Source organism: Alnus glutinosa, chromosome 2 (assembly GCF_958979055.1).
Source record: "Alnus glutinosa chromosome 2, dhAlnGlut1.1, whole genome shotgun sequence".
Classification (NCBI taxonomy): domain Eukaryota; kingdom Viridiplantae; phylum Streptophyta; class Magnoliopsida; order Fagales; family Betulaceae; genus Alnus; species Alnus glutinosa.
In genome coordinates this window covers 2191377-2217543 of record NC_084887.1, presented here as the reverse complement: position 1 = coordinate 2217543, position 26167 = coordinate 2191377, and the positions used below count along the sequence as shown (strand labels likewise).

Sequence of the window (26167 nt, the reverse complement as noted above, 5' to 3'; positions counted from 1 at the left end):
CTATCGACCGCCTACCATTTCTACCGACTTCTACCGGTTGGTTAATCGGAATAAAAAATGTATACCAACTTCTGTTTGGTTCGGTTAATTAGTATACAATTTATTTTGTCTGTTAACTGAACTAAACCGAAACTTGAGAGACAACATTGTTTTACTTTGAATCAAAGTGATATCATTTCATTTGAAACAAAGACGTTGCTCCTCGTTTTACTTGAAATCAAAATGATTAAACGTCATTTTGAGCCTATTATATATTCATCTATTTCATTTTTTCTTTCCTTAATCCTAACTCATTTAGCCTTTCAACCTCTCTCGATTTACGCCGCCACTCTCTCTCTCTCTCTCATAGTGGCGTCGCCACTCTCTAAACAATGCTGCACACCTCGACGCCATCGCCCCACTCAAAGCCATCTACCACCTTGACACTATATGACGGGACAATCTCGACCTATGATTAGACCTGCAAATCTTATCTTTACCACATCAAGGCAAGCCCTCTTCGTCATCCTTAGACTATTAGGTATGCTTTACACTTTTATTTTATAAGTGTTAATTTGAGGATTTTGGTATACTCAGTTAATAATTTAGTGGTTTACACTCTCATGTATAACCGACATAATCAATCGACATTATCTGACTTTATCGAGTTAATCGACTTAACCGAAATAGTCGAAATGAAGTTGGTAAATTAATTGACTTCAACTGACTTCGCTAGTTCGGTGGGCGAAAATACCCCTACCGACACCGACTGAACCGAACGATACCCACCCCTAGTGAAAAATCTCATGTCGATGGATATAATCCTCTTTGGTTTGGCCCTTTCAATCGAGAAGCTCCCACTTCCCCTTATATATATTTCTTAACACTTATTTATCATACTTATTTCATATTGGCTAACGTAACGTGTTTTAAATGAATTTTTTTTAGTGACTGACATAAAAAGCCATTTAAAACAGTTAACGTCAATCGGTATGAAATAAATATAATAAATAAATGTGAAAATAGCATTACTCTATAAGTAATATCGATCAGATGCTACTCCAATTTCCACCCCAATTCCAATATATTGAAAAGTAGAAAATATACAAACTACGAACTGAAAATTTAAAACCTTGGCAATGATCTGAAAATTACAACCCACTTAATTTATTAATTCTTGAAGAAAAACCTTATTCATCCATTACAAGCACTTGATACATGGCACATAGTGAAAAATTTTGGTACCAAAAAAGTTTCTGTTTCAAGCCTACTCTCTGAATTGAATACAACTGTCAATGAAGAAAGAAAGAAAGCATTTTTCTATTATTAAATCGACTTGGGCATGCTCTACTTCAATGAAACTGGAGTTTGGCTTACTTTCCATTATTATTATTATTATTTTGAAATTATAGTAACCAAATAAATAATAAAAATTGTAGTGACCAAATCATTTTTTTTTTAAATAAAAAATAAAAATTGTATGAGTTAAAATCTAAAGTGGAATATTGCTCTTTTCTTTCTCTTAATTTGTTTGTTTTATTTTTTCAATTTCTTTTCTGGAAACAGTTCCAACAACAAGCAGCATTGAGAGAAAGAGAGAGCCGGGTGAAAAAATCGAATTGGGCATGCTCCATTTCAAGGAAAATGGAGCTAGTTTGGCTTACTTCCAGTTAAAAAAAATTATTAATAATTTTTTCTATAAAAATAAATGGTAGAAATTGCCTTTAGTGAAAAAAAAAAAAAAAAAACAACTAAAATTCACATTAATTTTACAATCTTCACATAAATATTGCATGTAGAATCAAACAGTACATGACCTCCCTCGATCAACTGAAATTAAATTTTGATTTAACATCTAGAACCCAAAAAAGGGCAAAAAAAAAAAAAAAAAAAGTGAAAATTAAAATCACTCAATCGCATTCTATACACAAATTAAAATGGGAAATCATGTGGAGAGCAAATATCAAAAGAAACTTATCTGTGTCCTGATCAAGACGAGAACTAAATTAAACCCTAATATATATTCCAAACACTCCAAATCCTCTCTCCTATAAAACTCGCAATCTTCCTCATCACCAACCCCTTCTCCAAACTCCCAACCTCATCACCGTCGCTACCGCCGCTCACATCCGCCGAGACTTCTGACTCACCCAGTTGGTCCCTGGCGATCACCGGCCTCTCTTCAGAGCCCTTCTCACCGCCGTCCTTCAACTCATCACACGCCCTCTTCCTTCTCCCTTTCTTGATCTTGGCGGCGCTCCTCTTCTTCTTCTTGAGCAACTCCTCTTCATAAGCTTCAATGATCTCATGTATGAGTTCGCGGTTCGGCGAAGCATCCCATCGTGCCCAAAAACCCATGTAACACCTAAAGCAGTTGCACTCAAACATAGGACTGTGGTCGCCGCCGCCATCGCCGCCTTTACTTTCAGTAACAGTTTTTGGATGGCCGGACAAGTTGTTAGATGTGCCGGAGCATGAGAAGATGAGGTAGGCCAAGACTTCTTTGTCTTCAGCCGAGAGGGAAGCAGAGAGGGTTAGGATTGTCGCCGGAAGCAAAGCCAAGTGGTCGGCGATGGATGGCAGTGATGATGGGTGCACTTGGCCTTTCTTGTAAAGCTTCTTCATGGTTGTGGGTTTGTGGAATTCTTCAAGCTTTTGGTTCTTTGGTTCTGATTATAAATAGTTTAGAGTGCTTTCTTTGACCTTTGACCTTTGAATGGTATTTTCTCCACTCCAGTCTCGTGGAAATGAGGACGAGGAAAAAGATGGAGGAGACAAACTTTGTCTTTTCTGCAATGACTTTGATCTTGTCAAGTCTTCACACGTGAACATGCAGTTTATAATTAATAAAATAATTATAAAAAATATATTGTTTGGAAATGCATTTTTAAAATATATTACAATTTAAAAATATAATATAGAGAACCCCTTCTATACGGTCATGGAAGAAAACAAAAGTTTTTTGCTCACCAATAAGCACTCGACATGTCAGTTTAGCACACTAAAGCACCATAGACGTCTAAAAATACCCAATCACACCAAATTCATGAAAAAAAAAAAATAAAAAAATAAACAAAAAAACTCAAGCTACCGAGGACCCCAATACGCTGAAATCCCATACTCATTCCCCATCACCAACTCTCCAACCCAACCTACCACCGTTGCCACCACAACTGCAGTCACCACCATCACAAAACTCAGATCACTCACTCTTGTGTACGCTCAAACGAGAAGAGAGAGAGAGAGTTGTGGGAAAATTTGGGGGCAACTTGAAGCTTGAGAGCGAGAGAGCTGAGCTTGGGGCTTGCTGGCTTGGGCAGAACAAGGAGTAGCGTCGCTTCGCCAGTGGTTGTGGTGGAGCCAAGTTCCACGCAGGAGCGGAACGAGCGGTAGCGGCGTCGAGCTGGAGCTTGGGCGGAACAAATGGCGTTTTTTTTCTTCATGAATTTGGTGTGAACGGGTGTTTTCAGCCTATAGTGCATGCTTTGGTGTGCTAAACTGACGTGGCATGTTATTATTGGAGAGCAGAGAATGGCTATTTTATGCCAAGACCTGATAGAAGTTATACTCTATAAGAAAATTTTTATTTTCAAATCGCATGTAAAATGACACGTTTTTAAAGAGCAAAATGTCATTTTACCAAATAGATAACTGCATTTTTAAAAATTGTATTTTCAAAGTGATATTTTTAAATCGCACATTTTGAAATCGTAAACCTAAACGGATCTTAAGTAAAAAAAAAATTGGCTTATTAATTTCTCTTAATTATTTTATCAATTATATATGAATTGTACGTTATATTAGTTTGTATATTATTTTTTTTAGTAAAATTTATAATACCCCAATTATTTTTCATAATAAATTATAGTTGGGACTTATTTGGCAATGAGATGGTATGCATTTTAGCTTCAAATATTAAGATATCATATAGATGAAATTAAGAAAGAAAAGATTAGACTCATTTATGATTATTGGAAACATGATTTTTGAAGTGCAACTAGAATATAAGTGGCAAAGAAAGTCTTTTGGTATCAAATAAAAGTCATGAGTTTAGAGATCGAATTTGAAAAGGATTAATCTTGTATTATATAAATTATAAGCTCATTAAAAAAACAAAAGATTATGAGAATTACGAAATTATGAAGCATACAATTAATTATAATTACATAATCAAAATCTAAGATAAATTTGAAATTCTACTACTATTATTTTAATTTTCAAGTAACAATTTCAGTAGAATCGATTGCTGAATCATAAATTCCAAAAGGAATGAAAACAAAGAGGCCGGATGGAGGTAGACTATTTAATAATAATAATAAAAACCGAACATTCTATGCTGTCTTTTAGGACAAAACCTTTTTATGAAATTTTTAACGCACTTTTAATTCCTCATTCATTTTTCGGATTGGGATTTCCTAAAAATTTTACCTTAATTTTAGGAGCGACAATTCGTGTAAGATCTTATAATTTACGGTCCATTCATTCCGCGTGTTAGGTTCATGCAAATTCGTGTTGAGTACTCTCAAGACATGTGTTCGTATAAGCAGGGACGGAACCAGAAGTTTTTATGGGCATGGGCCAATGGTCAAATTTTTTTTTTTTTTGTAGGGGCGAAGTAAGCTAAATTTTTGTTTTTACTTTATATTTTTTAATTTTTTAGAAAAAAAAAAAAATTTCCCACCTAATAATTTTTTTTCCTAATAATTTTTTTTTTTTAGGAAATTGGGGGATGGCCCCCCTCCCTCCGTCCCTGCGTATAAGATTATATATGTCGATCTTAACTTGATATATATATTTAATTAAACGAGAAAACGGGTAAAACCCCTAAATTCGAACCCACTAATTTGGTGTTAAATTCGGGGGGTCGTGTCAAAAATTGACAGTACTCATGTCGTGTGTCGAATTCAGGTCGTATCGATCTATTAGTATTAGACTATATATGTCAACCTTAACCCAACTCTTTTAATTAAATAGGTCAGACCTCTAAACTCTAATCCATTAATTTCATTTTTTATCTAAATTCTAAGAAATTTGGGCAAAATAATGACAGAAAAGGATGCTGAGGCTCGAGTAAAATTGAAATTTCAGGAGAAGATCTTCATCGCATTTTCGAGGCTGAGGTATCCAACAACCAGTAAGCGCTACAAAGCTCCAAAACACCAATTAATGTCACTAATTAACCATGGTGAAATAGCTTTGATCTGAATATATATATAGCTCAATCCTCCAAAACCATCTAAGATGGGTGCTTAGGAACATACATACATACATACATAAATAAAAACATATAGCAGTACTAAGAAATTAAATTACAAGCCATTTATCGTTTGCTAGAACGTACGATATATATGCTATCGTCCTAATGCTAATGTTTAAAACATATGAACATGGCAATGCATGCTGCGCGCTGGACATGAATATATGTATATATATATATAGCATGATAATGATTTCTTACGCTCAAAGCAACCTAAATCAAAGGAACTGAGCCAAAACGGTCTTCATTAGGTAATTGGAGATGATGCTACTGGTTTTCTGTGTTGGATGGAAGGCATCCCAGAACACATATTCGTCGGCATTTGTGCAAGTGAGCAAATTATCTCGATTGCATGCATATCCCATCTCGAATACCCCCGTTGCACAACAGGCCACTGACGTTACCTCAATTCCTGTGATCAATTCAGCAGAAGGATGTTAATTACCTATTGATAAGATAAATAAGTGGATTATAAATCCTACTCATGGATATGCTATGCTAAGTAGGGATTCTCTTATTCAAGCTGCAATTTACTTGCCCGAACAGGCAAGACGAAGCTAAGTGGGGACCGAGAACAGCCATGACTGAAGTGATGACACCTCTCCAGTCCTCTTTCAGTCTTTATGATGGCACCCTTTAAAAAATGGAAAAAAAAAATTCAATGCAGTCCGAACCCTTGAGAGTTAAAGTTTTCAGTCTCGTTCCTGTGAACAGGTGTTAGAGCCCGTACACCCATAGGTACACTACTACTCCTAGGTACATTAGCCACCTAGCTAGCTAGCTACCAAAAAGTCATTAAATTCTCCTGCAGAAGGGGCGCGTCAAAGGAAACTCATTGAATCTAGCTACCGCCCCAACTAAAGAGATCGTCTAACTAAATCAATGCGAAAGCGAAATATGCAACTGATTTTCATGTGATGGTTGGGATCAGGATATTTTCAGAATTCGAAAAGGTATTTGTAAAAGATAATTTATACGATTCACAAGACCAAATAAAAGTAGAGTTCTTCAACCATTTATCTGATAAGATAATTTTATAAGTGAATTTTCCTAATTAACTGTTCGAATTTGAGAGGATTGTGATTAGGAGATGAGGGATGCATCATTTACTTACCATACAACGAAGGTCTTCTGATTATATGCAAGAATGCGTAGTAGGGGTTTGAAAACACCAGCCTGATCCCAGGAAGCTCCTTGTTCAGCTCAATTGTCAAGCTTTTCAGCTTGTCATTGAACTCCAAAGCCACCTTGTTGTACCTCTCCGAACACTCGTTGCCACCCATCAGATTGGTGGCTCTCTCCAGTGGCAAGCACCCCATTGGAGGTAAACCTCCTAGGGACATTTTCCGAGCTCCTAGACCGTAGAGTGCCTTGATGAAATTTCCGGCAAGTCCGATCAGAAAATCCTCGTACTGCGTGATGGTGAACTGGGATTGCCGCCGGCCAGGGAAGGCGTAGTAGTTCTCGAGGAAGTCGTTGGTTCCTAAGCTCGTCAAGTGTAAAGCCTCGCTTATTAAGTCGTTTGCTTTGGCTTCTCCAAGATACTCTCTCAACCTCTTCTGGTAGTCCTTATAGTACTCTAATTCCTTCCAAAGTGGTATCACAGACTGCAAGGCAAAACATTTGGTGATAATCAGTAGGGCGGAATCAGAATTTTTGTGTGTATATATATACGTAGATGATCCAAGCCAACGTACATAAACAAATACATTGATGCATATAATCTCTTTATGTGTGTGCAATAAAAGCAAAAAATCTTAAACTTAATTTTATATTAAGTCATAAGACATAATTATATATAAAAGTTACATGTTTATAAAATAATCTTTAGAAAAAACACAAGTATTCCTGCCAAAAACAATTTGCTTAACATATAGTATGTTGCCTTGGAGAATCTGTAGCATGTTGGCCAATCCACGTTTAAAATTTTGAAAATATTTGACAAGAATCCTAAGAGTATATAGAAAGCTAAAACCATTGGAGGTACATGTGAAAGTTAAGGTTGGTTTCATGGTATAGAAAACAACGTTTTTATACGAATTGTAAAACATTTTGGTTGCTAAAGACCCCAATGAACCATGTAGGTCCGCCCAGGGACAGATCGAGGAGGGGGACCAATTCTTAAGAACAAAAGTTTTTTAAGATGGCATTGGTTCTTAACAACGAATTTTTTTGGCCTCTGCCTGCCATAATAGTTTCCAACTTCCGTCCTTGTCCAATGGATCCGGAGATTAATGGGTACAAGAGAAGCATTATGGAAGAGATGTGTAACTAATTAGGAAAAAACGTTAATCACATCTTCATCATTATTACCTCAAAACGATTAGTCAATTTGAATTTTTCTTAGAATCTTTTATAAAGCCTAGTTTCACCTAGCAACTAAGTAACGTGAGACTTAGCACTCATGACTATCTTTTATAAACTACTTCTATATAAATTATTAATCTCTTCTCAAAATGAGATCGGAGTGTTACAAGAGGTATGTTATATTTGCATAGAACACATTTAGTGTATAATTAAAATCCTACCAAAAGAAACAGTATAATTAGATAAAAGACAGCCATGGAAGCTAGCATGCATATATATATATATAGTTCAGTGAATTCACATATATACTGAAATTTGCTTTGATTAATTAGGACTTACTAGAACACTAGAAGTCGCATTGTCATAGCCACTCCCAGCAGAAGCAAAGGTAACTCCAGTGGCAAAGTCTGAGATCTTATATTCAGGATCCAAGTAAGCTGGAATTGTTGGCTTGAGACCAAAGGCCTCGGCGATAAAGTCCGTAGGAATCCGGCCATTGGAGAACCTCCCAGTTGGCTTGCCGCCGGAAAAGTCACGGCCGTAAGGCTCGAAATTGCTCCTGGCAATGGTTGGAATCTGGTTGTTGTTTCCAGCATCAACGGATGAGTCCCCAAACACGATGATCGCCGGAACTTTGGCACCTGTTTTGGTAGATAGTACTAGGAATTGGGTTAGAAGGAGCCATATCATACACATATACGCCATTGTTTCAGACTACTAGCTCCTGTGTTGTCTCGCTTGTCAGAAAGAGCCCCTGGACCTACTAGCTGCTACACTGGCCGGTGCATGTAGTGGTACTGGAGGGAGGCTTGTGATAAATAAATATGGGTCGGAAAATTAATGTGAGCTTGACTCTGACTTAAGGGTAGATGGGTCGTAGTTGGGAGATTTAATTGCTAGCTACTACTGCATGCGGATACGAACGTTATGTTTATAGAGCTGGGTTCCCTAGCTAAAAGCCGAAAACGATCGTTTCCATTTTTTTTATGGTCTAGATTAAATTTTATAATATCTAATAACGTAGATAAATTAAATCTACATCATTTGAAAATTTTAAATAATGTATGTGTCAACGTAGATATTATCAAATCTAATTAATATGGACCATAATGATTTCTTTCCGTTTCAAGTAAAATTGAGATCCATCTTGTAGGTTTCATAAGCCATGTTAAGTACTGGTATAAGTTTTCTGCATCAATGCTGCATGTATGGCCTTTCACCATGAATATATAGCAGGTATATATATACTATAGTGAATCGTCGTGTAAATAACACATCATTAAAAACCGTCTAAAAAGGTCCAGACAGTTTTTTCTGGATGGTTTTAAACCGTCCAGGACAATTGGTCGGTATTTTCAGTTGCGGACGGTTTTGCCTGAACTGTCTAGAAATAATCTTGGACGGTTTTTGCCCAAACCGTCCGGAACTATTTATGAACGGTTTGGGCCCAAACCGACCGTAAATCTTTTCCTAATTTTTTGGACCGTTTGTGCCCAAACCGTCCCTAACATTGTATATAGAAAAAGTGCATTATTCTGGACGGTTTGGGCCCAAACCGTCTAGAATTGTATATATATATTTTTTAAATGCATAATTAAAAAAAAAAAAAAATCCCTAATACAAAATTTCAAATCCATTTCCAAAATCTCAAATTCAAATCCAAATTCAAACTCTTCACAACAACGGTCTATTTAGCTTACATATTTAAAAAATTCATGCATACCTATTACAGAATTCAAATATAAATACATAATTAAAATCCAAAAAAATTAAAACCTACATTCCATGCACCATTATAATCATCAATGCATGCAAGCCCAGAGGAGAATCCGATTTACGGCCTTGTGTGCATTGCTTGCTTCAACCATCTTGTTCGTTTATGCTTCTAGTGTTTGCTGCAATAGGTATACAAATCCCAAATTGTTAGGTAAGAATCATCTTAATGAAAATTAAACACAACTAATGATTATAATATAATCGCCTATGTACTCATACAAGCAACTTCATTTTTTTCTTTTTCGCTCCAAATGATAGAATAGATCCTTGAACTAGTAGTTAGGGGTGGGCGTTGGTTGGGTAGGCGGTTAAGTCAGTTAACCGACTTTTGTCGAAATTCAGTCGGTGAATTTATTTCGGTTAAGTCAATTAAGCGTTTAATAGGAGGTCGGTTAAGTCAGTAAAGCGGTTAATATGCGGTCGGTTAAGTCGGTAAAGCGGTCGGTTAAGTCAGTTAAATCGGTTAACATTCGGTTAAAATGGGTAATGAAACGACGTCGTTTTAATTTTTTTAAAGAAAAAATAAAATAAAAAAATCAAACGTTTTGTTCTTACTAAAACGATGTTGTTTCGTTTTATGTCGGTTCAGTTACCGCTTAAAAGTCGGTTTGGTTCGGTTGCCGCTTAAAAGGCGGTTCGGTTCGGTTATTGATCCGACTTTCGGAACAAAATTTTATACCAACTACCGAACTGAAATTAGTCAGTAGGCTGTCGATGGCAGTTCGGTAAGCGGTCGGTAGGCAGTAGGCGGATAATTTGCCCACCTCTACTAGTAGTAGCATTAGGAATTAAGTAGCTAACTTTTAACTGCCAATATCACTTGAGTTAATGATATAATGGAGAAAACAATAATGGTATTTTACACTACAAAGCCATTTCAGCACTTACACTACCAAAAATTACAAAAAAAAACATGGTTACGAGGATCCCAATATTCAACCTAAGCATATAATAGTTAATATTCCTCTTAACTATTAACATTCCTCTTCAACCATAAATTATTCTTGTGGAATTTGAAATAAAAATAAAACAAGCCCAATAAACAGTAAGAAGGGACAATTACTCACTGATTAATAAAAAATTAAGTGTAAACCAAAACATCATCTTCTTCATTATTTCCCATTGATGGTTGTTTCCCTGCCATAATCATGGCTACCATATGTTTGACGGCTGCCAGCTCTTCTTGTTGCGTTGCATACTTGTTGTTTTGCTCTTGCAGTTTGATGTTTTGCACTTTGTACATAGTCTTCAAACGTTCCATCTCAACAACCATCTCTAGTTCTTTGGGAGTAGGCGAACTAGAGATCGATCCTTGTCCGGAGGTATAAGAGGTGGATTTACCGGGAGTCGGCCCTAGCCCCACCCCGCGTACACGACCGGAATGTTCTCGTCCTAGCACTTGTGCACACGCATCGTTATGCAACCAATAGACTGACCTGTGAACACACTCGTTCTGTAGGCGATTGATTCTCGATAATTTCTCTCATCTTTGCCTGCACAAAACATCAAAGGGTGAGAACTTGAACATAGAACTAATATTACGTATTTACCACTTACGATAGTTTCTCCAGCCGCTGCATTCATAGGGTTCCCATCTTTCTTGGTATGCGAGACGATGAATATATCATCTCGGTTTGGTATTTCTCTTATGTCTTCCTCCTACAATATCATTAACATTATCAGTTATAAGCTTATTATCTTACTACAGTACATACAAGTCGTGAACGTTTATCTATTATACGTACCATTTCTCGTGCAACCTGTGCGATGCTCATCGATCCCAGAGTGTGAAGAAGTGCATTTTTGGCACGGCTTGGTAATGTTAATATGTGGATTTCTTCAACAAAATAAATAAATAAATGAAAATACCTTATCAGCCGAAGACAACCACGTATCAACTTGCATTTCAAAGTCTTCTGCATCGAAGACTTCTGCTATCGAAGCCCTACTGATCACAGACTCTACGGTATCACCTTGTTTCAAATTGAGACTCTTCTTGATCTCGTACCTGTATTGCCTCCTTTTCTTTGCTAGGTCCATCAACGTTAATCTTTTTATGTGTGGAAGTAGGTGAACAGGCTCAAAATAAAATTTTTTCTACACAAAAAATGATATCCCATAACGTAATTGAAAATGTAAGGTTACAAAACTATAAATAATAAGTGATTGACATGAAAATAAAAAGTTTCATACCGTTAGGGTGCGCCACATATCTTCCTTCCCTTCCAATGGTAATTTCCTCCAGTTACTATGCAACTTTACAAATCGACCATTTCTTATGATCTTCCCACAAATCCGTCTAAATTTCTCGACCCCCGGGCTGGTTGGTTGGTAGGATAGGTTGAATTCGATCACCAACTTTTCCCCATCAGGTATGTGCCATATGTCCTTAAGACTACCAACAGTCCTAACATTCTTTCTACCCTGCTCATTTGCAACTTGTAAAAAAAATTTACGTCACACTTGATCATTACTAAATTAGTAGAAGATTATCAAAGTAATTGACTACCATCAAATATAAAGATAATTCATACCTATTAAGCTTAACATAAAATACGGTTGTTTCATACACATCCAGGAAGGCAAATTGTAGGGTACTAACATTACTGGCCAAGTACTATGACTAGAAGACATGTTCCCAAAAGGATTGAAGCCATTTGACTCTAAACCTAGCCTCACATTTCACGGTCTGATGCAAAGACTAGATAACGTGAATCGAATGCCTTCCATGCTTCTCCATCGGTCGGATGCCTGAACACACCATCTTTTGTACGGCCTTGAACGTGCCACTTCATATGTGGCGATGTATGATGTGACATAAACAACCTTTGCAGCCTTGTTATTAGAGGAAACCAACGCAACACTTTGACCTGCTTTTTTTTTCGAACTTTTTGTCGACCCATCTTCATTAGTTAAGTCATCCTTCCACCTAGACTCATTGCAGAATGTACATTTGTCTAACTTTTCATTTTCCCTCCAAAACAACATACAACCTTTGCGACAAGCCGATATCTTCTCATACTTAAGGCCCAAATCACTCAAGTACTTTTTCGCCTCGCATGTGTCTCTAGGCAAACTTGCATCTGGATGCATTAGTTCATTGATGAATTCAAGCAACATGGAGAATGATGTATTGCTCCAACCGCCCATACACTTATACTATATAGACGCACAATAGCTCCCAATTTGCTATGTTTTGTATTTCCATGGAGTAGTGTATCAGCATACTTTAGCAATTCTTTAGCAATTCTTCTAACTTATTCGCCCCCCCTGTTAGAGTCTTCAATTTCAACATCCACAGACTCGACTTCGGCTTCAACTCCCACTTGAGACCCACCGGCTTCTACACAAACATCGTGCATCGCGAAAACGTCATTAAGCATGTCTTTCATCCCACTGGACCCCCCATGTAGTGGAATGCTATCCACTTGAAGCGTCCTGTGAGCTTCATATACTGTATCGTTATCAACGGGAGGGACAAGTGATTCCCCATGCATTATCCACTCGATGTAACCTTCAATAATCCCGGCACCTTACGTTAAATGGGCAAATACAACTTCACTGGACCATGATTTGCCCAACAAACACTTCTTACACAAGCACACAATGACCCATTTTTTATTCTCATGTTCACGTGCAAATTTCACAAACGCCATAACCCCACGATTATACTCTCGCAAACTTCGCGGCAACTTCATCCAACTCTTGTCCATCTTTCTAATTACATCACATAATAGTCTAAATATTTCGAGATAAGATACTTCAAGAGCAGAAAAATTCAAGATAGTTGATATAAGTATAAGATTATCAACTGCTTACTTGCTAATTTGAACAACATCAAGTGAATACGGGCCAACTCATATTTCTTTCATACACAGGGAGAACTAAAATAGAATTATAAAATTCAAAAGTCTCTCAGAAGTCCTAATACAAGCTTGAGTCTATAATGATAATATATATATATATATATATATATATATATATATATATATATATATATATATATATATATGGGTGGACTAGATACCTCAAGAGCAGAAAAATTCAAGATAGTTGATATAAGTATAAGATTATCAACTGCTTACTTGCTAATTTGAACAACATCAAGTGAATACGGGCCAACTCATATTTCTTTCATACACAGGGAGAACTAAAATAGAATTATAAAATTCAAAAGTCTCTCAGAAGTCCTAATACAAGCTTGAGTCTATAATGATAATATATATATATATATAGACTAGTTTGCAAAACCAATCATGATTTAGAATAATGATTTTTCTTAGGCTCTATCATTAGGAAATACAAGCGGGAATATGATATTGAAACTTCGAATAACAAGGACAATGCCATTCCAATTCATACCCATCACATGAAAGGTTGGAGAGAGAGAGAGAGTAACAGTTGAGACCTGAGAATAGTTCAACTTTCTAATCCAACAGTGATGTATAACATAATGAGTATCAATTACGATATTTTTTTTTTAATAGAATCACTTATTATATGTTTGACAGAAAGAATCTTAGTTTTTAGATATAAAAAAAACACTATTATATCTTGTCAAGCCAAAGGTTTATTGTTTGTATATTTGTTGGCTAAAAGCTTCACTTGAACCCAAGATCTCAATTCATATATCCATGATACTATTGGTGTTTTACTGATATATAATATTACTACCGGATAATTTCATGATTTTAGTTGTTTTTTGGAATTATGATCGATCATATACATGCAGGTAAGATGCATGTGTAGTAATTATATATATAATATAAACAATGCCGCAAATAATTAACAAAATGCCATGAAGACTAACATGGTCATTAATTATGTCGTAATTAATTCTGAAAGTGTTACTGAAAATCTATAGATATAGGGAGATGAAAGTGGATTAACCTTTTTAGGTAGAATTATAGAATATAACCTCGATCGTAAAGAAACTTTGAAGCTAGCAGTTCAAATTTTTAGTAGTTAAGCTATTGTTGTTTTGGTAAATTTTCCTTTTCACATTCTACGTGGAGGGAAAAAAGAGTTAGTTCCTTTATTAAATTATCCAAAAAACTTTATTTTTTATTATCTTCGCCTTTATTCCACACCCCCACATTTAAAAGCTTTATCCCTCTTTACATTTTTTGTTTTTATCTACGTTGTCTCTTCTTCTAGTAATTCTAGGACTGCTTCTTCTTTTTTCCTTTGTCGCTTTTCTCTCTCTTTTTTTTCTTTTTTAAGTTTCACATAACTATATATCTTTTTGTTTAATTATACAATATATATATATATATATATATATATATATATATATTACCATGTATATAATATATAGCTTTAGAAACTTCTTCTTTTTTTTTTGGCGATTTTTAGATTTTAATCTAATATATATTGAAATACTTCTAAGGATAGATTTTACAAAGTGCTCTAAAATAAACTGATTTTACTGCATACTTTTTCCTGCATAAATTTATATTTTTTAAAAGGATTATTGTAAAAACAGTTCATGCATGAATTAAAATTAATTTATCCTTTTAGCAGGTAATGATAATATCTTTAGTCTTTGAAATTCGAACAAAAATAAGATTAATAGCATGAACACAAAAAAAAAAGGCCAAAAAATTGAAGCACTTACCTATACACGTACCGGGCGTCGGGGGTGGGCTCCCGGGGTTGCTAGCTGCAGGGATGCGTCGGGTGTTGCCAACATCTTCTTGATCTAATAGAGATAGCGGCCGAACGGAGTACGAGCTAGAGAGAGAACTGGCCGATGGATCCTGAGAGAGAGAGAGAGAGAGAGAGAGAGAGAGAGAGAGAGAGAGAGAGAGAGTGCCGGCCAGACTGAGTGTGAGAGAGCGCCGGAGAATGGGTCGGTAGACGACCGCTGGCCAGATGAGAGAGAGAGAGAGAGAGAGTTCCGGCCAGACTGAGTGTGAGAGAGCGCCGGAGAATGGGTCGGTAGACGGCCGCTGGCCAGATGAGAGAGAGAGAGAGAGAGAGAGAGAGAGAGAGAGAGAGAGAGAGAGAGAGAGAGAGAGAGAGAGAGAGAGTGCCGGCCAGACTGAGTGTGAGAGAGCGCCGGAGAATGGGTCGGTAGACGGCCGCCGGCCAGATGAGAGAGAGAGTGAGATCCTGAGCTAGAGAGAGAGAGAGTGTGTGTGAGAGACCTAGAAGGGGGATCTTGATCGAGCTAGGGAATGAATATTACTCCTTTTAGAATTAGGGTTATGGACGGGTGTTAAAAAACCGTCTGGAATTTTCTAATTCCGAATGGTTTTTTAATAACCGTCGATGTATTTATAGACAATTGGTAAAAAATCGTCCGGAATTTTTCGGAATTAGAAAATTCCATACGGTTTTTTAACAACCGTTGATGTATTTATAGACGGTTGGTAGAAAACCGTCCGAAATTTTCAGGAATTAGAAAATTCCAAACGGTTTTTTAACAACCATCAATGTATTTCTAGACGATTATATTCAAACCTTCTGTAATTTCTAATTATGGACGGTCATTTTATAACCGTCTATATGTTTATAGACGGTTTGAAATAAATACGACTATAATTATTCTTTTATAGACGATTTTTTAAACTGTTTATAAAAAAAGTCCAGAAATCGACTTTTTTTGGTAGTGCATGTTATTAAAAAAACTACGCCTATCAGCAGGTCACTAAATCTCATATATAATAATAATAATAAATAAAAAAGTAAGGGAATGGTGGTTGCACGGTCACCCCATCTATAAATTGTGAGAGAAGTACTGGTCACGCAACCGCCCATCCGTTGTTGACCACTCCCTCTTACAGTAGAGGGGTAGTATAGCCAACCCCTTTCATAGCATAGGGATGGTCATGTGGCTGCCCCTGTCTCACACTTTTTTCTTTCTTTTCTTTTCTTTTCTTTTTTATTATTATTTTTTTTTAATCGTTTCTTCTTTTACATGAGATTTAGTAATTTGCTTACAAAGTATATTTAATGACATGGCATTTTATAATGCGTCATTGACGTCACAATCCATCGTACGTAATATGTGTTTGACGTGGTGAAACTGATTATATAATGTATACGTACAATTAAGTGTCGCAAAACTATTGAATTTGATGTAACATTTTGTCAAAAAAGTTAATGGATCGAAGTGAAATGGAAGGAGTGATTTGATAACATATTAAACCTTAAGGATTGATTAATTAGTTTTAAACCCTAATTAAGGAGAGTGATTTGAAGACATGGTGACTTGATAAAATTAAGGTCGATCCAAACAATACTTTTTTCCAATAGCTTTAGCATGACCAAGGTATACGCAATTCTATCCTACGTACTCTTCAAATATTCACGATTTCATATATCTTAAAAGATCATTTGAGCTTGTGATGTCGTATCAAAATCTTAAAAGATCCAACATTAACTTTGTTTTCCTTTACGTACTTGATACAAGTATTTCACAAGCATAATGAACATTTGATGCTGATGTTGCAACATCAAAAGTAGACAATGCTAAAAATATCTTAACAGTAACTATTTGTACGCACTGATCGGCTTCCAACTTCTTTCATGTTGAATTTGAGAGAGCCAAATGGGGTTGGAGAGAGAGAGAGAGAGAGAGAGAGAGAGAGAGAGAGAGAGAATTATATTAATTAATGTCCCCATCGTTTGGTTGCAACCGCCCAAGAAAGTGAGAAGCTCTAAAGGCATTGAAAGCCCCCCAACAGTAATGGAGGTGCAGCAGGTGCTAGGTTTTGAGACTTTTAAATACTTTTATCTCCTATACAAACTAATTTATTGCGAGTGTTCCCTGCATGCAGTCTCTTTAGTCTTAAGCTATATCCATGGATATTTTGATTTGCAGCATGGTTAATCAATCAATTTAATTATAACCAAAAAAGTGACCTAATTAGCTGTGATCCTTCAAGTTATAATTATTATTTTTTTTTTTTTTGAACTAATAGCATGTGCTATTATAAATTTTAAAAGCCTACATGCTTACATCTTTAGAAATGAGGGACATACCTCCCACACTCTTAAGCCAGAAGGAACTAACTTAAAAAACAGTTACCTATGCAGAATCTCAAATTCTACTAAAATTATAAATAAGCCCCCCTAACAAAAAAAATTCCAGTAAAATTTGAGCCACACATAAGTAAAACTGTACATAGCAACTGGAGAATACACAAACACATCTAACAGAAAATCAACCCAAGTCGTCGGAATGGGGGCACTATCATCGCCGGAGACCGGCGCGTGTACAACACGCGCCTCCCCCGGAGCTGCCAAACAACAGATCAGCCACCCTGTGCCCAGGCACCGCCTTTGCACGGCGAAAAACGGCGGAGCGAGACCTCCACGCGCTGCTCAAAGAGAAGACTTCCCTGGCGCGTGACGATCACGTGCCGGTCACCGATGACCCCCACGGCCGAAACAAACAACGGCAGAACCATAAAACACCGGTGGACCCATCTGAGTGGCGCGTGTCTCTCAGAAGCCAATGGATAAGCGTAAATCTAGCATCAAAATAGCTAAGCAGATTAAGCCCAAAAACGCTCCACCGGCGACACGAACGATAACAAAACTCCCCACCGGACGCCTTAAGATGAACCTCCTGTTAGAGAAAACGAGAAGAAGAAGAAAAACCAACCAAAACCAACACAAACTCCAAAGCCCAGTAAAGACTCGGAGAACTAAAGCTCCACAGCCCTAATGACTGGGAGAAAACTACCCCTCCAATGGTACACACTATGGAGGAACAAAAAACTCCATAGCCTAAAACTGGTAAAGAACTTTCTCTCTTTGTAGTTATGCGTAGAAGCAGATTTTTATAATTAATTAATTAAACACAGCAAAACGTGAAATTTGATTCAAAATATATATTAAGTTGTATTCGATGGACATGCATGCTAAATTGAATACTTTAATTTCTAGGCGAGCTATCAAATATAATTAACTGTTGATCCTTATGCTTATGATGTGGCGGCCCCATATATATATATAATTCAAGTTATTGTAGTTGGCGCCACCCCAACCACCATGCATGCAAGGGTACAGTTGGGTGGTTGTAGCGACCAGATGACATGCTGGGTTCAGTCACGACCACTCCTGAGCTAGCCATGAAAGATGGTCGGCCACCTATGAAAGAAACTAAGCAATATTTTGTTTTTGAGCTAACGTGACAGAGCCACATCGCACTGCTGCGTACGTTAATAATTTTTTCGGAAAGCACCGCTACATCATAGAATTATAAAAGGGCTATAAAATGGTTATCGGTCCAGTACTTTTCTAATAATTATCGTCATTTTCCTTTACAAATTGTAATGCCTAGTCTCATGCATATGTAAACTTATTCTACATCGAATCGATTAGGAGTTACTGAAAGTATTTATAAATTTTAGAACCGGCCAGCAATTAATTAAATTGATGTGGAGTTGCATGATTAATTAATGTGGCTAGCTAGAGTCAAGATGGTTGGCCCAAATTTTGTCATATGCCAGGCAAATTCTACGCCAGGGGGATGCCTCGTATTTCAACGACAGTGAAGTCAAACAACCCATTTGAAAAATAAAGAAATTAAGTATCTATCAATTTCCACAACCATAAATAATTTTATTTTATTTTTTTAATTTTTTTTATTGAGAAAATAAGTAAATGCAATTAAGTTCCAAGATTTTTTTTTATTGTAAACAGCATATCCAACTTTCAGCTTTTCTTTTTATTCTGAATTAATTAAAAAAAAAATTTTCTTTTTTTTTCGTTCGATTGCTTAGAGTTTCCTAAGAGAATTATAAAGATGTTGGAGAAAAAATTAAATAGATATCTTTGGTCAGGTTCTGATTTGACTAAAGCCAAAGCCAAAGATTTTTGGAAGATTGTGTGCACACCAAAAAGTGAAAGGGGGGATTGAGGTTTAAAGGGTGGATATATACTTGGAACAAATCAGCCATGTTTAGGCATATTAATTTGGAACTTATTTGCCAAGGTTGATTCCCTTTGGAACAAATCACACATGCTATGCGTCATCTATTGCGAAGCATTGGCCACTCGCATGCACGTCGCATAGTCGCTTTGACACACTTAGCCCTTACACATCATCGCACACTTCCACGCTGGGGTGAGTGTCAGTTCGGTAGGCCGTTAAGTCGATTACGCCAACTTTGTTGGTTAAGTCGGTTAATTCACCGACTTCATTCCAACAAACTATATTTTCGAAAATTTCGATTAAGTCGGTTATTTAATTGTAATGAAACGATATCGTTTTGATTTTTTTTACGTCGGTTCGGTTAATTGGTCGGTTAAAGTCTTACTAAAATGACTTTGTTTCGGATTTTGGCGGTTCGGTTAAACGGCCGGTTAATGGGCGGTTCGGTAAGTCAGTTAACCGTTTAACTAACCGCCTATCGAACCGACCAGCTTTCGGTTAAAAAATTTTCTACCGACTACAGAACCGAATTTTGTCAGTAGGCAGTCGATGTCGGTTCGGTAAGCTGTCGGTAGGCGGTAGTCGGATAATTTGCCCACCCCTACTCACACGAGCCATGCACAAGCTTATTATTTACGTATGCATTTTTTCTGATGTGTACAACTGCTATTCTAACATACATATTTTTCATTAGAATATTTTGATAAATACTTGCTTTTTCAACATTCATTTTTTAATTGTAAAAAAAAAATAAAAAAATTGTTGTTTGATCAACAGTCATATTTTTTAAAAGTATTTAACTGCTTTTTCAACAATTAGAAACTACCATTTCAACAGCAATAAATTGCTCTTGTAATTCTATAAAATAAAAATTTCAGCAAATTTGATAACTAGTAACCTTTTATTCTCTTCTTCTTTTCCGCTGTTACAGAATTAATATTTCTTGTTTAAAGTAATGTTCAGAATTTGCAATCTAGCTGCAAACTACATTCAGACAATATTGTATCGTGAGAACAAAATTGATGTATTTCTTATTGCAAAACTTATTGTATAAGTGAGAGTCAATATTTGTATAAGAGACAGATTCATATTCACTTCACTATTCAAAAGTTCAATCATTCTCATACATACATTTTTATTTTGCTTTCGTTAATTTTATATTTTTCTAACGGACGCATGGGAAGCCATTAGGGTGAAGATGCCGAAGGTTGGGGCTATGCAGAGTTGATACAGAGTATGTGGAGTGGGATGGTGTTGTTCAATGGAGTCTTGTGGAATTAAAACAAAACAAAAGTCTTTAAATTAAAAGCTGTTTTGGGCAGACTCAGCTGGAGTGCTTATGGTTATTCAATGTGGAGGTTGAGGAATGATATAAGGCATGGGAACCCGTTGAAAACAAAGGAGAAAATCTAAAGGCAGATAGATCAAGTGGGAAGTCCAAGCTAGAATTTTTTGGCTAAAGGAAGATTTTGTAGAAACAATGAGAATGAACTTTAATATGTAGTAGTTGGGGGACTTACAGATAGTGTTCTTGTATAGCATCTGTTTTTATTTTTTTTAATTATTATTATTCTACAGGATTTTTTTTTAAAAAAAATAAAGTCCACGTACCCCTCAAATTATTATTTAATTGACAATGTCTTCTCTAAACTTTTAATTTAGACAATGTCCCCCTCTAAACTACCAAAAATTATCAATGTTTCCCCCTAATGACGAATATACCCTTAATAATAATAAAAAAAAAAAAAAAATACTAGAATTCCAAAAAAAAAAAAAACTAAAAATAAACACTAAAATAAATACATAAAAACCAAGGGTTGGAAAATTTAAAAATTAAAAGAAAAAATAAAAAAGTTTTCATTTTTAAAATATTTTAAAAAAATTGGTTTTTTTTTTTATAAAAAAATTAATTAATTAATTTTTTTTTTTCGAATTTATAGGGGTATTTTTTTTTTTTAAGAGCATTCATTAATTAATTATAAAATAAGAAAAAACATTTGAATAAATTAATCTTATCATCTCAAAATCTCAAATCCTAGTTACCAAGCTTCACATTAAAATTAACAAATAATTCAATTAAGATAATATGATAGTGATAATATTTAATTAAGGATTTCTTCCTAATAAAGTTCCATGCATGCATGAATCCTAAGCACTTTTACTTTCAAATTAAATTGCTCAAATCAAGTGATATACAATTAATTAAACAGTTAAGAATTTCTTAAAATATGATAAATGTTGATCGAGTTGACAAAATTCAACTTAATTTATAACCTTGTTTTTTCATAAGTAAATTTAATTATCAAAACACAAAGATATATATATGCAACATAAAATTAAATAGTACATGCATTAGTGGGTTTCCAACCCCTAATGCTCTCTTTGATCAGCTAGAGCTGAATAAATCCTCTGATAAATATATATATATATATGTATATATATCATAAAAATCCAGAAGAAATTGATGATAGATTTATTTATTAATTAGTTTTGATTAATTAATGGATCGATCGATCGATCAACGAAACTTTCCTCGAAGACTGTGTAATAAATGATCGACGACTATGCGATTTGTTTTCTCTGTAGGGTGGAAGGCATCCCAAAATACATACTTAGTCGCATCCGTGCATGTAAGTGGACTGCTGTCGCTGCACAGGTAACTCATCTCGAACGTCCCCGTCGAACAACATGCCATTCCTACTTCCTCAAATCCTGCATGCCAATCGATCAAAAAGAATTTCAATTTCCTATATAATTAATTATAACAATTTGTAGGATCTGATTAACCATATATATATGCATGGAATTTGCTAACATGGTGCTGTAATTTCAGGCTATATATATATATATATATATATGTTTGCCATTGCCAACATACTGTACGTTATTCTTGTTTTCTGTGTTCAATTTGCATTTTTTAATTTAATTTGTCGTTTTAAATACATTAACAAATAACTCAAAAATAAAAAAGAATTTTTGAAATAACTTGTTGTATGAATAATTTTACAAAATATATGCTTAATTAACTTTTGCAGGGATAATAACTGATTAATTAATTATAAAAAAAAAAAAAAGATTCTTTTTAATTTTTGTGTTTGTTAAACTTCCTCGAATAATTGTGATGACTGAATAAGGGTAGAATCCGAATCCTGGTCCTTTGAGAGATACAAAGTAGATAATTCTATATACCACATTTTTATCATACAACTTTTTCATGATGCATGTTCATATGATAATTCTAACCAATTTTTAGATTTGTCATTGTTAAAAATTAAAATAATAATAATAATAATTTAAGGGTTGGTTGAAACAGCGACGTTAGCATTATTGGATAATTTGTAATGCATTTTATTTTATTTTGTCAAAGCAAGAAATATGAAGTAAATTATTATTAAATATTAATTAAATGATTAAATTCATTATTTATATTCATTTAAAAATTTTAGAATAATTGATGATTTAATATTAGGGGGGTGCTAAAACAATAATGCTATGTTTCATATTCATCCGTCACATATACCTAACGTGATGTGGGGTATAATATTAAATGAGTCAATATTAAATGAAATGAATATAATAAATAGACATGAAAGTAGTAATATTTTTAAATATCATGTTCCGTTCTTTTCGACGTAAAATAGTTTTTAACAAAAACAAACAAGGCATTAAATGCAAACGTAGTAAACTAGTTAAGTGAGCTGATGATACTAATGAATGCTGCAACAATATAAATTAAATATCTTCGATCCCAACGAAAACTGGTTAGCTTTAAAACTCTCATTAAAGCCCTCACCAACTTCTTTAATGCCTAGCTATAATTAACGCAAGCCCAGTGTGAAAGACTTTATGAATTATGATAGGAACACTGGCTAGGGTTAGGGTTTGGGCCCAGTCCTGGCATACCTCACTATATACGGAGGCTGAGCATAAATTAGAGAACATGGCTTTTGCCTGGTCGATCTGTCGTCAATGCAACCCTTTTTGGCAAGTCTCTCTTATATATTGATAAAAGTCTCTTTCAACCAAATAACAGTCAAACCATGCAGTAACCATTGGGTTTGATTATGTCTATATATATATATATCCTAAAATTTAAACTAAAAATTGTGTTATTAACATCACAATCATGCTAGTTCAATTAGTTTTAATTAATCCATCACATTTATAATATGTTTCCTCCAAGTAGAGTCCAATTTTTTTGACATGACTTGCAAACCCAATTTGAAATTAACGAATTAGGATTGAGAGGTATAACCCGTTTAATTAAACGGTCGGGTTTGGGTTGACCTATATATATATATATATATATATATAATCTTATACATATGTTTCGACAGAACTCTAACCCAACATGAAATTAATGGATTAAGATTAAAGGGTACGTCTTACCCATTTAATTAAATTAGTTGGGTCATAATTAACATATATAGTCATATACCTATACATGCATGCATATCTCAACATGACCCTAACCCATCATGACAACACGAATTGCCACATTTACTTCTAAGTAGAATGCCATTGATACTTGTAAGATAGATGGATTGATTTGAGCTATCAAGATCTTTATCATCCAATATCATACAAGGGTATTGAGATTGACAACACCTGCCTAATCTCCACTTGTCCAAATAATTCTCTAGATTAGACCGGACAGTTGGAGACTTGTTCGAACAAATGAATCCAATCGAGATTTACTCTTAATTGGCTTTAATTCGATTGAGTCCCTGCAAGGACTTCTGCGACAACGTCATGAAGTGGAAGCTAATTAGCCAATAGGCTGGATCTACAAACCTATAAAAATTAATGTTCTAATGATCTTAATGATTTCTAAACAAAAGAAAAAAGAAAAAAAGAATTAATCACAACGGTTCCACAAAAAATAGTAAAAACATTTAAAGAAGAATAAAACAAACATTTCTAGCAAATTAGCAACGACGTCTCCAAGTGTCTCTACCTCACCCTCAAACAGCAAAGATATATGCTTTCTTTTCTTAGACATAAGTAAACATATATGATTTTATATGATTCTAAAGGAAAATTACCAATCATATATATGAAATAAGTGATGGCAAAGGATAAACTTACCGTATAAAGAAGGTCTTCTAATCATTTGATAGACAATGTGATATGCATCGGCAAACACAATTTTGAGCCCACGAAGCTCCTTATTCAGCCTTCTCACCATATTGTTCAACTTCCCATTAAATTCCAAAGCCACATTGTTGTATTCCTCATTGCAGTCATGATCTTCCAGAAAATTTGTGAGTCTCTCCAGTGGCAAACACCCCATTGGAGGAACCCCAGTAAGGGATAGTTTCCGACCTCCAAGACCATACAGGTCCCTAATGAATTTCTCAGAAAGGCCAACGAGAAAATCCTGATACTGTTTGATGGTGAATTGAGACTGCCGAGTTGGGAATATGTAGTAGTTCTCTAGGAAATCGTTTGTTCCTAAGCTCATCAAATATAAGGCCTCGCTAAAAATTTCATTAGCCTTTTCTTTGCCAAGATAAGCTCTCAATTTGTTTTGGTAATCCTTGTAGTATTCCAATTCCTTCCACATTGGTATCACATTCTGCAGCAAAATAAATTAGCAAAAGTTGAGAATGGGTCGTACTATTAGACGTTGCCATGCATGTCAAATTAAGCTTTTGAGATAATTGATTATTTAACAAGATTTAAACTAAAAGTGTTATACCAGCTAAAAACTCAAAAAATAAAGTAAACGTCTTGAGTTTAAACTTGAGAATATTAATGGGAATTGCTTCACGTACTTCCTAAACTACAATTGCTTATTCAATTTCTCTCAAATTTCAAAAATTTACAATGTTGGTGTTCGATGTATCAATCCCTTTCCGTTTATAAAGTGATCTAAGTTTGATATATCATGGTTTGAAACTTACTAATACATCAGAAGTTGCATTGTCATAGCCTGTTCCAGCAGAAGCAAAGCAAACTCCAGTGGCAAAATCTGCTATAGTGTAGGCAGGATCCAAGTAGGCGGGTACTAATGGTTTGAGCCCAAAAGCCTCAGAAATAAAGTCGGGAGGAACACGGCCATCGGAGAACCGTCCCGTGGGGCGGCCGCCAGGAAAATCACGTCCATAAGGCTTGAAGTTGCTCTTGAGAAGAGTCGGAATGACGTTGTTGTTTCCTGCATCCACGGTTGAGTCTCCAAACACTATGATGGCCGGAACTTTACTTGTAGTTAAAGGGACTAGCAGCAGAAACTGGGCTACCAAGAGCCATGGAATGTATATGTATGCCATTCTCATGAGTACTCTGTGCCTCAGTTGTTTGACTCAGGGTACCGGCCACTAGCTAGAGATTGGATGGAATGGGCTCCTGACAATTGCAATATAATGGTGGGAGCTGAAGAAATGAATTTCGTTGGTATTTGTGGGGGACTGGTTTGGTGGGGGTTTTAATGGCTAGCGGCAAGTTTATCGACGAACTAGGTGGGTGTGGATCAGAAAGCCAACACGAGGTTCAATAATGGGATCCATTTACTTGGGGCATTTTAGGGGCTGCAATACATTTGTACGTATTCATTCGCCGTTTATTTTAAATGGAATGTTTAGATCGTGCCTATAATGCCTAGAAGAAGAAAAGAAAGAAAGTGGCTTGGGATGGTACGTAGTTTTGGTGGGGTGCCCCGACCGCGCCCTTGAGAAGGGGGTATTTTGGTCATCCTAATTAAACAGGCTTTCCGGAATGGCCCAATTACTCTATTTGGCTAAGGATCAGAGTTGGTTTTTCACATGGTTTACGTACAATCTTAACCATGTGTATATAAGTTTTTTAACACCCTTACTTTATAAGCCGATTTTCAATGATGAGTTCTACGTACTTAAGGTTCGTATCATTTGGTTTCATAACTAGTCATCATGTTGAGTATGGGATCGAACATAGTTCTTCGAGTACAAGATTGAATGTGTTGCGTCTTTGTGGTCAAA

General features: G+C 35.5%; 3 protein-coding genes across 3 annotated transcripts; all 3 read right to left on the bottom strand.

Moving 5' to 3' along the window:
• Positions 1-1736: 1736 nt before the first annotated feature.
• Positions 1737-2646, bottom strand: LOC133860857 (uncharacterized). The gene has a single exon (XM_062296489.1). It carries the CDS (start codon positions 2602-2604, stop codon positions 1993-1995), a length of 612 nt encoding a protein of 203 aa, XP_062152473.1. The 5' UTR covers positions 2605-2646; the 3' UTR covers positions 1737-1992.
• A 2509-nt stretch (positions 2647-5155) lies between these two features.
• On the bottom strand, positions 5156-8347 carry LOC133861162 (GDSL esterase/lipase At2g04570-like). Its single transcript, XM_062296886.1, has 3 exons — positions 7883-8347; positions 6351-6843; positions 5156-5648 (listed from the first exon to the last, which is right to left on the bottom strand). The coding sequence occupies exons 1-3, from the start codon at positions 8246-8248 to the stop codon at positions 5455-5457; spliced, it is 1053 nt and encodes a 350-aa protein (XP_062152870.1). The 5' UTR covers positions 8249-8347; the 3' UTR covers positions 5156-5454.
• Positions 8348-21435: 13088 nt separating this feature from the next.
• LOC133860834 (GDSL esterase/lipase At2g42990-like) lies at positions 21436-25764 on the bottom strand. The gene is made up of 3 exons (XM_062296459.1): positions 25115-25764; positions 24297-24786; positions 21436-21920 (listed from the first exon to the last, which is right to left on the bottom strand). The coding sequence occupies exons 1-3, from the start codon at positions 25484-25486 to the stop codon at positions 21727-21729; spliced, it is 1056 nt and encodes a 351-aa protein (XP_062152443.1). The 5' UTR covers positions 25487-25764; the 3' UTR covers positions 21436-21726.
• Positions 25765-26167: the final 403 nt, after the last annotated feature.

Coding starts and splice junctions, on each gene's coding strand:
- LOC133861162 (XM_062296886.1), bottom strand. CDS start 8,248: ATGGCGTATATGTGTATGATATGGCTCCTTCTAACCCAATTCCTAGTA. Junction 6,844..7,882: donor ATGCGACTTCTAGTGTTCTA/GTAAGTCCTAAT, acceptor TTTGCCTTGCAG/TCTGTGATACCACTTTGGAA. Junction 5,649..6,350: donor CAGAAGACCTTCGTTGTATG/GTAAGTAAATGA, acceptor AATTGATCACAG/GAATTGAGGTAACGTCAGTG.
- LOC133860834 (XM_062296459.1), bottom strand. CDS start 25,486: ATGAGAATGGCATACATATACATTCCATGGCTCTTGGTAGCCCAGTTT. Junction 24,787..25,114: donor ATGCAACTTCTGATGTATTA/GTAAGTTTCAAA, acceptor ATTTTGCTGCAG/AATGTGATACCAATGTGGAA. Junction 21,921..24,296: donor TAGAAGACCTTCTTTATACG/GTAAGTTTATCC, acceptor ATTGGCATGCAG/GATTTGAGGAAGTAGGAATG.
- LOC133860857 (XM_062296489.1), bottom strand. CDS start 2,604: ATGAAGAAGCTTTACAAGAAAGGCCAAGTGCACCCATCATCACTGCCA.